At 42.9% G+C, this 14,783-nt stretch overlaps 1 protein-coding gene and 1 long non-coding RNA gene across 2 annotated transcripts in view; one reads left to right on the top strand and one right to left on the bottom strand.

The window, feature by feature from the left end:
* The window catches only part of ANTXR2 (ANTXR cell adhesion molecule 2), a 101,642-nt gene extending 94,308 nt beyond the window's left edge, over nucleotides 1–7,334 (top strand). Inside the window, exon 17 of the mRNA XM_015276523.4 lies at nucleotides 5,474–7,334. Coding sequence (XP_015132009.2) covers nucleotides 5,474–5,512 — 39 coding nt within the window. The 3' untranslated portion in view covers nucleotides 5,513–7,334. The remainder of the gene's footprint in view (nucleotides 1–5,473) is intronic.
* LOC112532318 overlaps nucleotides 1–14,783 on the bottom strand; it is a 241,610-nt gene that overhangs the window by 48,676 nt on the left and 178,151 nt on the right. The window lies entirely within an intron of this gene.

Below are 14,783 nucleotides of genomic sequence, written 5' to 3'. Positions count from 1 at the left end.
GAATAACTGTGCTGGAGAGCACATTGCTCATGTGTGCCATAGAAAAGACAAATCTCCAAAGGGTGTGTTCTCTTTCTGGAGACTGCAGCCCTGGAGAGAAGCACACAGCCTCTGCTGATTTGTCACTGACAGGTGGTTGAGGACCTTGATCCTCCATGAGCAAAATGAGCCAGTCTTTTAGGAACTCATGTATTACAGAGGGCAGTACAACTATTCTGGATTAAAGGCATCGTTAAGCGCTTTGAGGGCTGGTATGATAAAGGCAGCCTTTCAAGATGTATGACCACCAGAGCAGCCAGCTATTCCAATGGCTAGCAAAGGATTTCCCGTCCTGCTCTGAGTTGAGGATATTCCTTCCCTTCAAGCTTTCATGTTAAACTGCTTCCAGCCCTCAGGTGACCTCAGCCTGTCAGCTGGTAGCACTTGCAGGATGTCTGATGAAGGACCCGCAGTCTCTAAGGAGGCCACGTCTCGCTGAGACCTGTTACAGCATGGAACAGTTGGCACTGGTGGCGATCCTGACTTCCTTTAGTTACATCCTTGTAAGCAATTGCACAAAGGAGAGCAAGGCAGAAAACTTAAAGCATTTGTTACCTGCCTACTAAATAATAACTCCTTTTGGAAAAGTCATTTCCATGCAGTGAGTCCTGGTGGTTCAGAAAGCATTGATGGATATGTCTTGTGCAGTGCAAAAACCTTATCATGATGGAAAAGAGAGGAGAGTTTCTTCCTGAATTTCAGCCTGAGAGGTAGTACCTTGAAGATGGTTGTTACTGTTTTGGCAAATGCAACACATTTGAGATACAAAGAAAAGAGCCCATGTATCCATATCTGTGCATTTGTCTCTCCTCTGCATTTATGTCATATACTAAAAAAGATGCTTCTCAAAAAGCTCTTTGCACTCCAGATGGTACTTAATAATAGACAAAATTATGCTCTGACATAACTCAAAGCAAGAAAACGTCGCCCAGCCCATCGGGCAGCTAGGGAGCTGCCATTCAGCTGCCCGCCAGGACTACCCTGTGGTGCCTTCCCACCCCAAACAGGAGGAAAAAAAATAACAACAAAAAAAAAGCAAAAATACCCTTAAACCCAATAGTCTTTTTGTTTGACTTGGATGTAAAGTTTTACATGTGTATGTCTTGCGAGGGGTACGTCTGTAGCTTAGTTTGAAAGAATGCAGGAGAGGGACAGAACCTCTCTGACTCCCTCGGTTACAGAGGAGCTCGGCTGTGAATATCCGTGCAATGCTGTGAATGCAGAAGGCCAGCCCTGGCAGTGCAGGACGTGGGCACAGCTCCAAGGAGCCTGCAGAGTTCCCCCACTTCCTCCAGCAGAGAGCCCAGTGTTAGGTTACGGACGGTTGGAACGTGATACATGTTTGCTCCTGTATTCACACATACAAATTAAAGTGCTTCTCATACCTATTTAGCCAACATCAACAGATGAGTTCCAGGCTCAGAGCACAGTGCAGTCCAAGAGGCATCCTCCTCCAAATGCTGCGTGTGCTGCTCCAGAAGAGCTGCACAGAAGATCACAGTGCAGGAGGAACATGGCCTTCCTGCAAATACCTCTTGGACTTTTTGTTTTGTTTTTGCACATGAGGAGCTATCCCGCAGTCTAACAGGAGCCTCCCCTTCCTTTGAAATTGGGTGCCCTGTAAGGACCTTATCTTGGTTGCCCGGCAAGTTAAATTCAGTAAGATAATCAACCATTTAATAAACGACTTCACTGTAACATAAAAATATTCCTTCTTAGATAAAACTGTAGCTGTAGATCTCTCTCCCTTAAAATAAGCCCAAACCTGCCATATTCTACTCCCATAGTACCTGCAGTGCATCTTCAAGCAGGTCGTAGGTAGGGGCTTTTCCTCTGAGACAACTCCCAGATTCCACATGAAGATCACAGAATGCTTGCATAACTCATTTTTTAATTACTCTAGCCCTAAAATACTAAATTAGTTCAATTTTCTACTGACGACATGTTGGTATTGTTAAGGTTTATGATCCAGCGATTTACAAGGCATGATATATGTGAATTCAAATGGCTTGTATTGATTGCTTAATGGAGTACAGGGACGTGAGTGTGACATTAGGTCACCAAACTGACTGATGGTGGTAATGCTGCTAGGATGGTCATTCACAGGTTTCATTAGTTACATAGCACAAGCGTGTTTTAATTCTGAAGGACAAAACTGGACAGACGGGTTTAAACAGCACTTCTAGTGGAGTAAATAATGCTCTTCGTAAAGTTCAGGTTGATCAGAATAGAAATGCAATATTCTTTTACTAAAAGCTGAGATAGATACTGCTGCATGGGAAGTTCTGAATTCGTTTAGAGAAACACTCATACAACTATGGATCTTTTTCCCAAAACCAACTTGCACAGAGACAGTGACGCTGGTTACATCACATACACTCAGATCCGCAGCAGATGAAAACCTGCAGCTCGTATTGGCTTGGAGTGACAAATCCTTAGCAGTATTGAATATCATCTTTTTCTCTTCTTCAGTTTGCTTATCTATAATGGGAGCAGTTTAAAACTTCCTCATTTACACTGCTTTATTTGTCTTTATCATCTATTCTTGTCTGATACTGACAGCACAGGGAGGTTGGTAGTTGGCATTTTCGAGGTGCTTTGAGATTCTGCAGTTAAAGGTGCCTTGTAGGTAATAAATCAGTTCTAGGGCAGCACAGAATATTAGCTGAGTTGTAGCAAGAAAGGGAGAGCAAGAGAGAGGTTCGTTGGAAGACATTTCTCTGTTTTTCCTGAGAAATAATAATATCAAAGCAATATGTGGCGATTGTGTCAAATTGCCAACACGATGAGAGCTCAAAGCCCTTTACATTGGTTTGAATGCTACTTCCTAATGTATTTCATGTGCAGGTATTGTGAAGCCCCGCACCTTGTCACATCCCATTACCTAAATGCGAAAGCTGCTCTCTCCTATGCCAGCCTGCAATATTTGCTGTTCCGTTAATGACACTATGGTGGTCCTGACCTTCTCATTAATTAGCGCTTTCAGTGTGTTTCCCAACATCCTGATTTCAGCTCTGTCTGTTGTCAGCATCACATTGTATGCAGAAAAATGTGTACAGTATACAGGCCCTTTTTTTTTTTCTGGAAACCTCTCATCCTCCAGTTCTCCTAAATAAGAGCAGGGAACCAAAGCTGCTGTGCAGGCACTCCCACCAGCACTAACAATCTGATTGTAAATCACATACCTACTTCAGACTGGCAGCAATTCTACCTCAGGTAGGAAGAAAAAAAGCAACACAGCCCAACAGAAGTTTCTTCCAAAAACCTCCTTTTCCTGGCTATAAGCTGGCACAGAACACGTGTTTATAGCAAGACAGTGTCACAAGATTGCAAGTTGCAAGTTCTCCTCAGTTTTCTGTAAGTGATTCTTCAACTGGGAATCCTTCCTGTACCCAAAGGACATTGTTGTCCATAGAATTTAGGGGTTAGTTTGCCCCTTAAATCTTACATAGCTCATTAACAGCATTTTAAAGAGCTAAAAATCCACCCGTCCCCTTAACACACCACAGTGAATCAGCGCATGTGGCCAGGCCTTGAGAAACATATTTTTAATTTAGTGATGAATTTAGATCTCAGGTAAAGTATTGAGCTACTCAGATGCCTTCCAAACAAAAGCTGAATGCAAACATCAAAATGATTAATAGTAAAATCATTTGTTCAGAATTCATATAAATGGATGCACGGGTAACTATCTGTAAAGAATTGTGAGAAAGTTACAAATGAAAGCAGAATGGGTAAACTGCAGAGTTCATTTACACCACTAGAGAAATACTGCAGCTCCTCCATCACCTGCTCTCTACAGATAGTTTGCCATGTTTTGCTTTTGCATTACAATATCGTCTTGGAAGTATAGTCCTTGCTGTGAGTATGCATTTAATGTTAACTTTGTTGTCAGAATTGCTAGAGCTGCAAAGTATTTTTTGATTGTATGCTCCAAAAATACACTGCTTCTATCTATCACAGAATTCATTTTGATATGCTTAATTTAAAAAAAAAAAAAAAAGAAAATATAAAGGTACATGAAGATGTGCCATGCCTTCATACTTTGCCTTCAAGTGAATCTCTTAGTCCTCCTGGTTTGTCTCTTTGCATCTCTTTTGCATCTGTAATCCAGCTCGTAGCAGCCAGAAGTTACCACCACGACCCAATCCAACTATCCACCAGTTCTCTACTTATTATAGAGTTGACAGGAAGTAGAGTCATTAGAGGGGCATTAGGAAACAAGATCCCTTGTTGCACTGTGCATTCAGTCCTGGAGCTGATCTGGGAAACACTGCTCTTTTCATGCTAGTCAAGGGCAGATGCGTATGAGAGCAACCAACCACCACTCTGTGTCATTGCTGTCCATGGTTACTGGTAAAACCACTAGTTCAAAATAAGAAAATGAAAGCAGTAGGAAATTCAGGCCTTATTTTGTTTGTTTAAGGCATTATCTCCTGTGTTTAAGCCCACCCAGAGACACTGCAATTAACTATGAACCTTGGGACAAAACATTCCATAGGTGTTCACTAACCTTACTGCATGTGTCTTCAAACAGCACTTAACACTTCCATGTGATACCTTGGAGAATGGCTTGCACTGCCCAGAGAAAGCTCAATCAATGTCAGTTGTCCTGTGCCACTGCAGAAGGAAACATGCTGTTGCTGTGCACAGGAGAGCTGTTCAGAGTGAGGAGCTATACTGTTGAGGGCACACTTGACTTCAAAATCCGATGATCACTGTGGAGCTTTGGCCTTTACCCAAGCTCTGAAAATTGGCTCTTTTTTGTGCTTGTCCCAAGTCAATAAAAAGGGCTTATTATTTTTACTGGTAGATTTGTCTCACATTCGGTCATACCAACAGCTGTCAAAATTCATCTGGACCCACTTACGGGAGAAGGGCACTTATTAAGGTGCAACACCACAAGAAACCACTTTTCCTTTTGGAGCACAGCAATTCGAAGCGCATCAGAACACAGCTTGTGGATGCAGGGCTGGGTTTTTGCTAATAAAATACAATTTCAAATCAGCAGTATCGCTGCTAACAGTCACGTTGTTCTGCACTATGGTGCAGAAGGATTTGGCTCGATGGAGCATCCGCCTTTGCTGTGATCTCCCTTTACCAAGTGCTTAGATGAGTTTGAGTTTGCTCCCAACAGTTAGTGAGAATTTCACATTTGTATATTATCCTCATAGAAGAACTCAAGAGTGTTCAAAGTGTGTCTTCAGTGTCATCACTGCTTCCCTACCATCCTAAATTTGTAAGTCAAATGTAGTCCCTTACTCTGGGTAATTTCCATTAATTCTTAAAATGTTTGCTATGGGTATGTTATTTTCACAAACATCTGAATTTAAATTACAGCCTTCCTTTAGCATGTAATATTCAACGTTTGAAAGTCTTGGTTGCATTCATTACTTCATCAACCAATAAAAGCTTCTCTCTTTTCCCCCCTCAGGGCCGATGTATTAACTTCACCCGAGTTCAGTCTCAGTAGAGGAGGAGAAGAGGATACAAGGAGGAAATACAACCACACTGCCACTTTCCAACCAAGCAGAGAGAACCAAGCACTTCCGCACGTTTCTTGGAGCACCTTCAGCCCGAACTCAGAAGGTTTCTGCATTCCCGCTACCAGGAGCCAGCATCACTGCACCAAGCTCTCGTGTTCCACCACCGTACACTCTTACTCCGTGACTTGCAACAGTGACAAGAAGCATTGACTCCTATGCCTCTGCTTTATAGAACACAAAAGGGAGAGCACAGACAACCAAAGATAATAATGTTTTTCTATTTTCATTACTTTTTTAAGGACTGCGAATTCTCAGGACATAATGTGCTTTTAGGGGAGATGCAGAGTTTCTCAGACGCAAAGACGGCACGTGTTATGTAAATAGGGACTGTTTGCCATGGGCGGAGGATAAAGCTTCCCACCAGGCTCAGCAAACGCAAGAGTTCACTGCCTTACAGCGATGTCAGATCACAAAATCCTTCCGAGTCTCCCATCGCACTGTGCCTTACGGGAACCTTCTGACTGGAAATCTTGTCATTCTAACACTGAAAAGTGCACACGCATGACAAAATGTAGACAGGATGCCTCAAGGTATTGGTAGCGAGCAAGACTTTGCCCTTTAGTTTTTGAAGACACCTTTCTTTCATTATGCACCCGGGACAGGAAGAAAATTAATAGAGCGTTATTGCACAGGAAGACAGCCTGTAACCAGAGATCTTGAGCGGAGTTTGAGGGACTGATGCTTCAAGACCTTGACACTGTGGCTGGTGGTTTTTTCCCCCTTCCTGCATTCAAAGTTCAGTAGCGCATAAAACATCATCATCTATAAACATACCTAGCAGTAGTAGGCTTATGTATTATTTTTTTTTTAGATGAAAAAAGCAGTAGCCACTAAGCTGGTATCTCAGGGTTTTTTTCCCCCCCGAATCTCCAAGGGCTCTTCAGCGTCACAAGCCAGCAACTCTCTTTGCATGAGAATTTCAAAGTTTAATTAATATAATTAAAGGCAACAGCAAGCAGCAGCCTGTGAAGATTTTGCTCATCTTTTTTATGCTTTTTGACATTGAATGACCTATTACTGTATGTGCATTACTCGGTTTTCGAGGGGGCACCGAGCATTGGTTAAGATTCAGCAATGGGAAAAGACCTCCTTCCATCAATTTAGGAATTAAATTTATGGGAGCGCCGGCCATCATAAAACATCGACAATGTATGTATTATAATTTTTTAGAAAAACCAGTGTCGTGTCACGTCGATGATGCCAAATTATGTTAGCGTGAGCGGAAACACTGTGGGGGAGGAAGGAGGGAGCAGCTGAAGAAAAAGGCTCAAATGATCCAGTCACTTTCGATACTGTACTTCAGATGCAAAATGGATATTCGAGTCGAAACCTGACAAAGCGCGCCTGCTTTGATGGGAACTGGTATAGACAATGACCAGTGGCTGGGTCAGTGGGATGTCTCTCTGCGAGCAGGGAGGCTTATCAAATGACACTAAAAATAAGTTCAACAACCATCACGTTTGAGGGGAAAAGGCGAACATTTCACATTTGGTGGGCATGAATGTGTGCAAGATGGAAAGAGCAATGCGAAGCATCCTGGTCTAATTATCTCCTTTGTGCTCTTCATTGAAATCACAAGGGACATAAATAATTCTTTTGGTCGATGTCCAAATTCGTGGCACTGCCCAAAGAAGCCTTCATGTATATCCATTCGCTTACATCTTTTGCTTGAGTTTATTTATGTCACTGGTAGCCTCATCATCAACAACCATGTGTGCACATTACGCTATAAATAAAGTGATTACCTAAGTCTGTGAGCATCTCTTCTTCTCCTTGCCCCAGTCCCGTGTTCTCTACACAAGAGCCAACTTCACCTGACCAGCCATGCAGCCACCAACTTTGGCAGACAGACCATCTATCCATGTTGGTCTACCTGTGGCATCGTGTGGTGTGCTAGAAAAACTGGTCGCAGCCCAACTCAAGGGCTTCCAATTGTTCCACGGTTCTGTACAACACATCAGACTCTGGTAATACAGTACGCAGCAACAGAAGTCCACACGCAGCCATGAGGTGCCTGCAGTGCTGGGTCTTCACCACTGTACCCAGCATAATTGCAGCTCTGACACAAATGGCCCACGGTTGGGAATGGCCAGTGCAGAAGCTTATGAAAGCTGATCTTACTCATGAAGCCCAACCACCAACAAACCTTTGGCTTACTTCTAGCCACTAACTGCCTTTGGCTTATTTTAAGCCATTGACTAAGCTGCTGGGTGTCCTGCAGCCGAACATGAGATGGAGAACCCAAGCTAAAGAGGTTTGCTAAGACACAAGAGGCTTGGCACTTTTACTCACAATGCTGGAGCAGCCTGGGCTGAAACACAGATCTCGTCAGATGAAGTTAAAAACAACTCTTCTCACTTTTACTTCTTTTTCCTCCATTTTTAATGTAAACACTACTCTCCTTTTGAGTTATCTCTGGAATTGTCAGCTTGCATTCTAAGCAGTGTGTTGCATAATAGAAAAACATGCAGATGAAGAGGATTTTTTCCTCACATGTATCTGCTGTCTCTCAAAGAATATTTGTAAAAAACAGAGCCATAGAGATATAAATCCACTCATAATCTTTTTCTCTATAGCTGTCTATCTGTATTCATTAGAAACTGCGGAATGCTCAATTTTTCACTGAGCGGCTGATACCGAGCAAAAACGTATTTCAGGTATCTACATTGATTTTCCCTTCTAATTGGCATGATATTGCTCTACGTTACACTTTTCATTTAGCTGAAGAGAACACCCTAAGAGTTTCATTATTATACAGTGCAGAATATCTGTCACAAATAATTTGGGGGGCAAGAGGCACAAGGTAATCATGGTTTAAAATCCACTGATTCAAAATGACACAAGGTAAGACTTACTCGGCACGATAGCTCAAAATGTTTCAGGAAAACATCATCGGTGGGCTTAATGCAGTATTTCATACATTGCACAGTTTCGTACATTGGGTATCTCCTTACAAAAAGATGCTTGTTGGATCTCTTTGAGCCTGCCCAACCAAACCTAACAGTGTATTGATAAAATAAATCAGCATTAGAGCAACCCAGGAAACTTTCTACTTAGAAGCAGCATCTGCAGTCTGAATAGATGCTGTAAGAAGATGCCTCCTCTTATTTCCGTATCTTATTTTTGTGTCAAGGCAACCCTCAGAATACACATGGAGAGTAACTACAGGCAGCGGTTGGTGCAACCCTTCAGTAGTTTAGGAGACTTCAGGTCTCTTAGGAAATGATGGGAGAAAGAGCTTTTATGTTCAGAGTGAGTGTCTCTTCCCTGTAAGGTGTGCTGCTTTCCATGAACATCAGCTCTGGGTTCCCACCTCAGATAAGGTGAGCCCGACACCCAGACTGTCACACTGATGATAGGCTGTACAAATGCATGCACACTGGCCCTGGTGGGCTGCGCTATGGTTTGGATCCTGTAACCAGAGCCTGGGACACCCCGGTTTGGTCTCTGCAGAGAACAGGAGGGTACAAAACATGCAATTTTCCATGCAAAACATGGCACGCTTGGCTTCTTTATGTTGTAAATATGAAGATCAAAATACAGCAAAGAATAAATCGTTAAAAAAAAAAATCCTGTTAGGTGGCAATTTAAAAAAGGCCTGAGAGATGCCTTTGGAACAAGTTTCCCAGTGAGCAGTATGTTATTTCACGTACCTGCACGTGCCTTGTACTGCACAGACCTGAATTACAAAGTTCACTGCAGTACAGCTTGGTAAATGGCACACACCTTGCTCACACAGACAGCGTGCTGACAGCATACTGCCATGTACTGGGAGAGCCACAGCAATTAGGGAGCACCAATTCCAGAGGACGCGAAATAAAAACTACGTGGATTCTCACAGAGATTCCATCGGCTACACCAAAACGTGTTTCAGATGCAGGATGAGGGAGCAGAAAAGCCTGAAATATGAGGAAAACAGAAAGTTGGTCTCTCTGTCTTCATGCTAGATTATCCGGTAATGCTCAGTGTCTGCAAGTGCTGCTCACAGGCGAGCTGCTGAAACAGAACTGTGTCTGCATGAGGCACAAGCAGCACTTTGTGATAACCTCTGATTTTTTAAGGGATTTACTGATGCTTCTTCTACTTGACCATGCCAGGAAGCAGAACGCATACCTCCCCACGTATCAGAATGTCTCCAACAAGAACTGCACGTTGATGAAACATTTTCTCCTGAAGAGCAATGTGCAAAAGTGCATAGAAATAGCACCAGGCAGCCTTTGAGAGCTCAGTTACAACAAAGATAAAGCAGGATTTATATCAGTGGAAACAGTACTGTGGACAGCAGAATAGCCTAAATATGACAAGGCTGTTTTTATTTAATACATATTGATAATAGGGCAATTTAATTGGCTGGAGTTAATATGAAATAAAAGGAAAATGAATTTTTAAGTGTTTCCTTTTAGTCGGTTTTTAATTTAACAAGAACTATGGCTTTCATCAAACATTAATCCACTGGACTTAAACAAAGGGAGACACATCAGGCTGATATTCCTGAGGTGGAAAGTAAGGCATTTTCTCCAGTGCCATGATGGAGGTTTGTTCAGAGTCAGAAACACGGCATGAGAACCCGGGCTGCCTGCTCTCCATTCACACCAGTGTTTTTCCTGCAGGAAATCACCACGCCACATTTATCCTCGTTTCATCGTCCTTAATGCGACATCACAACTCTGTATTTCACATACTGATAGTTACTCAGCGTCAACATATTCAGATGTTATAATGTACACATTGTGGTTGCAATCCGGGCTCTTCTCTTTTTTTTTTTTAATGTTATTTGAGGCTGAAGATACCAGCATATTTATTGGTCTTGGTGAGAGGCACCTCATGCAAGCCATGTGTACGTCTCTTACCCGTAATTTTGAAGGACTATGAATACACAGTTATCCGGTCTCTATGAAATTAGTGGTGACATCAGACTGCACTGCTCATTGTTTTCACTTTTAAGCATGTCTTTACAATTCAAATCACGCTGACATATTAAGAAAACAAGAGGAAGCCACCAGTAGCGAGGTTGCACCTCTTGCTTATCCTCCCTGCACGTGGAAAGGGAGCGGAGGATTTTGTGTTCTGTCACTTTGGACTAAATGCAGTCCTCCTGCAGCTGGATGAGTCTCTCTTTTATTCACCACAGTTCCATCTGTAGGGATGGGTAAAGAAACTGAGCACTATCAACGACATTTTTCCAGGTGGGGAAAATACACATTTTATCTGCGCTTATTGACTGCTACCTCGTGACTAAAATAACATTGGTCTTCTGCAGAATGGTTCTCTTTTTTTTCTAGCTCATTGGGAAGCAATGAAGGTGCCATCACCATCTGTCTTCAGATTTTAGCTCACTGGAACTTCTTGCTCACAAGTGGAATAGGATTTGGGTAGCTAAAAGCCACAATGCAGGGAAGTAGGGCTTGACTGCCCCACCTGCCCATGCCTCTTCCATGCTGCTGAATGTGCCCCATCTCCTGAGCAGCTGTCAGGATGTCCTGCAGCAAGCACATGCCTACAGTAGCTAGTTCAGAGAAAACAAGGAATTAGGAGAAGAAGCACAATGGTAGGAGAAGGAGACAAAACTTTTGGACTGTTATACACCATCAGATGAATGAGAATAAGTAATGGGGTCACTGTGGTAGAAGACAAGCTTCAATATGATTTCTATTCATGAGACTGCTTAAGGAGGTCGGTGGGCCTTGCTGTTGTCCCCAGCAAGGAGAAAAGGACCCAGCCCAAAGAGCTGAATGTGAAAATGGCATCATTACAATAGGAAACATCAGATGCCACAAGAAGGTGGAAAAATTATACCAAGAGGGGAAAGAATTAAAGCAGGTAGGACCATACCTATCAAAAACCAAAGAGACGACAGTAAGCAGGAGAAGTAAACGTTACATTTGCTAATGAGCATTTTTTAAATACCTCTTGAGCTGTTAGAAAATTACTTTATGTCAAAATTTCTAGTAAAAGCCTTATTAGACCTGGCATGTACTATTTTATTTCACAAATCTGTTTCGCATTGGCTCAATTAAAATTGTTATATATTTTTGGGTCTTGTGTAGGTGCCATCTGTTTAACAGTACAAGTGGGTCCTGTGATGCACTTGTAAATTTTCTGCTGCAATAATTTTTTTTAATATAATGAGGGACTTTGGATACAAGAAACCGCCTCTATTTGATGATTTTTTAGGTTTTGGCAGTAAACTTGCAATGATTCTTACTGCATTGCAAGGATGGCTCTGCATCCTATGGAAAAGCAAGCGGTTGATCTACATGTTTGCACCAAAGTCATATTATTTAATTCACACTTTTTTTTTTTTTCCCACTTGTTTTTTCTGCCTTATTTGTAAATGAGCTGATTTTCCCCGAATGGAATCCATAGGGGTGAGCTCAGCTGGTTTGGTATGGCTGAAGCTGCTGCCTTCCACGTTGCTGCTGGGACTTGTTGAAGTCTATATCCAACAGACAGAGAAGTAGTTTGCAGGATTGTGCCCAGCTGCCTTAAGCTGTCTTAAACTGATGCTTCTTTCAGCATAGATTTGCCCATTATTAAACTTCTGGCTAATGGAGAAACCAAACGTATTTAGCAATGACAAGCCACCAACAGCCACCACCAAGCCCATGAGATCCACAGTGGTTCCTCACCTCACAAACACATCCACGGGGACTGACCAACCCTATCCACCCAGTACTGTTGCAACCAGCACGAGCTACACAAGATACACAACATCTAATGAAGATGGCTGGTAAAGAGAATGCACCTTTTTGAGGTAAAATGCCGTTTGCACAGAAATGGTTTTGCAGCACACTCACCAGTGGAAAACAACCTACAGACAAATCTAGAAGAACTAAAATTTTTTTATACTTTGGGCTTGTTGTTACTAACATTATTTCTCACTATTACATCACAAGTGCTGAAATGCAGACCCCAAATCACAAGAAAACCCCAAGCCCAACCTATCGACTGGTTTCCCTTTAAAACACGTGCTCTCCAGCTCTCCTGCTCAAGTCTCCATTCTATTCCAGGAGAGCAGCACTTGCAGTGGTGACAGCAATGCAGCTTATTCTGAAACACCAACCCATCCCCACCATGCCCACTGACCACGTCCCCCAGTGCCACATCTCCATGGTTCACGATCACCTCCAGGGACGGTGACTCCACCACCTCCCTGGGCAGCCTGTGCCAATGCATCACCACTCTTTCTGAGAAGAAATGTTTCCTCATATCCAAACTTACAGGTTTCTGACAGACCAGGTGTACCTGTCTTGTCTGACTAGAGTGCTAAAGCAAAGCATTTTGTTAACAGGGCAACAAAATACTGAAGTGATGAACATGCATCCATCACTAAGGCATCCAGAAAGCATCTCAACCGGCATCCCATAGCGCCTTTACTCCTTCCAAAAACCTCTCTGTATTATCCATGCTCTCAACAATTCCTTAGTACTCGAGACAGCTGCTCAGGGTATTGTCAACACCCTGAATGTTTTGTATCTATTGACAGAACTGCAAAATGCTGATTAAATTATGCGCTTAAGCCAACCTGCGTAGGGAAAATTAATTGAACTGCAAAACGGATGGGTTCAGTGTTACCTTGTTGGAACGGGGAGGCTGGGCGATGTAATGCTTGATCTCCTTTTATTTGATTAGGCAAATTAGGAAACAACAGTGTGAAATGCATTATTGTACTAACATGATGTCCAAAATGCGAATCTCATTAGAGTCCTGGCCTTGATGCTTTTTGTTTTGATTCTCTGTAAGCCGAGGAAGAAGAAGTAGGCCAGAAACATATATTTTTCAAATTACAGAGGAATTGCCCGGTAATAAACACTGTATTCTGTGCAGGCTTTTGCCTGTGGAACACCTCCTAGTAAAAGCTGCCGGGGAAATTTAGTGCAAAATATACTCGAAATGCAGGAGCCACGCTAGGTGGATGAGAACAGAGCCAGGGAGTGTTATGGCTCAGCGTAGGCTCACGTAGAGGTGGATGCTTTGCAGAGAAATGAAGCTCTGTGGGGCGAAACACCTGTGGTAGCACCAGCACCACAAACATCATGGCAAAGGTGCTGGTTATGCTTGCTCTAGGAGAAGGAAGGAAGGAAGAAGTAAGGAAAAAGGGCCCTCTGATAGATGGGCTCAGGGGGCAGCCCACTGCCATGTCAGAAGACTGAGGGAAGCTGGGGTTTGTTGTGGTGAGAGCTGCGCTGTGGCAAAGGCTGAGACAATATCTGTCTCTTCCAGGCAAGGTTTGGATTCAAGGTCATTCCATAATGGTAGGGGAGAACAAACATATGGTGTAAAAGTAAAACAACACTACATTTCATCTGCAAGAGGGTTTTATGAGAAGTGCCAGTTCAGATAGAAGTTGGTAAAGGGTCACTTCACAATATAGCCCTTTCAAATTGCAGTTCAAACTCAGAATTAATTATCCTTTCACTGTCTTGGGTTTTCTTTTCTTCTTTGCTTCACATTAACTGCAGCAAAAATTATTTTAAAGCAATGATCTTGAACGTCATGTCCTTCAGCTGGCCCTGAAAATCCATTTTCTATGGAAAGCCTCCTTTCTTTTTCAAGATTTCTGTTAGTCTATAAAGCTCATCATGGCTCTGGTTCTCTGGGGGTGTCAGATGCTCAGATAATACCCAGGTGTCTGCTGGCTGGACCACTTCCAAGGCTCTTTATTAGCATGAATAGGCCCATTTAAAAGCGGTTTAACTCCTTCAGCTTTCAGGGATACAGAGCGAGTCCTGCAGCAGCACGCTTTGTGTGCATGCATGGCTACAGATACAAATTCTGAGTCATCGAGATAAAAACAGAACATCAAGGTTACTAAGAATAGGCTGAGAGACACCAATCTGAGAATTCTTTTCTTTTTCTTCCCTTTTTTTTTCATGTAAAACTACCTGTAGAGAAGGTATCTTTAAGGCCAGAGCTATTCCCCACACTTGAGGAAATGCCACTTTCCCCCTCCTGCATTAGCTCTGGGCACAGCAAAGAGGTAGATTTCCCACATGAAGTAGTGCATCAGAGCTGATTCTTCCGAGTGGCCCCACAGGCCTGGCTCAGGGGCTCGCTGCAGGATGGGGTACAATGTGGGGGACAACCCAAGCTCCGGCTGTGCTGACACAGCCTGTGGCCAACAGGCTCAGCCCTAGTGTTACTCGTGCCAAGGAGAAAACTTGCTGGCACTGAGCATCACTGCAATACATTAGGTGC

The sequence above is a fragment of the Gallus gallus genome, chromosome 4, assembly GCF_016699485.2.
Source record: "Gallus gallus isolate bGalGal1 chromosome 4, bGalGal1.mat.broiler.GRCg7b, whole genome shotgun sequence".
In the NCBI taxonomy this organism is placed as follows: Eukaryota; Metazoa; Chordata; class Aves; order Galliformes; family Phasianidae; genus Gallus; species Gallus gallus.
The sequence above is the reverse complement of the archived record's forward strand: the minus strand, read 5'-3'. Positions and strand labels throughout refer to the sequence as shown.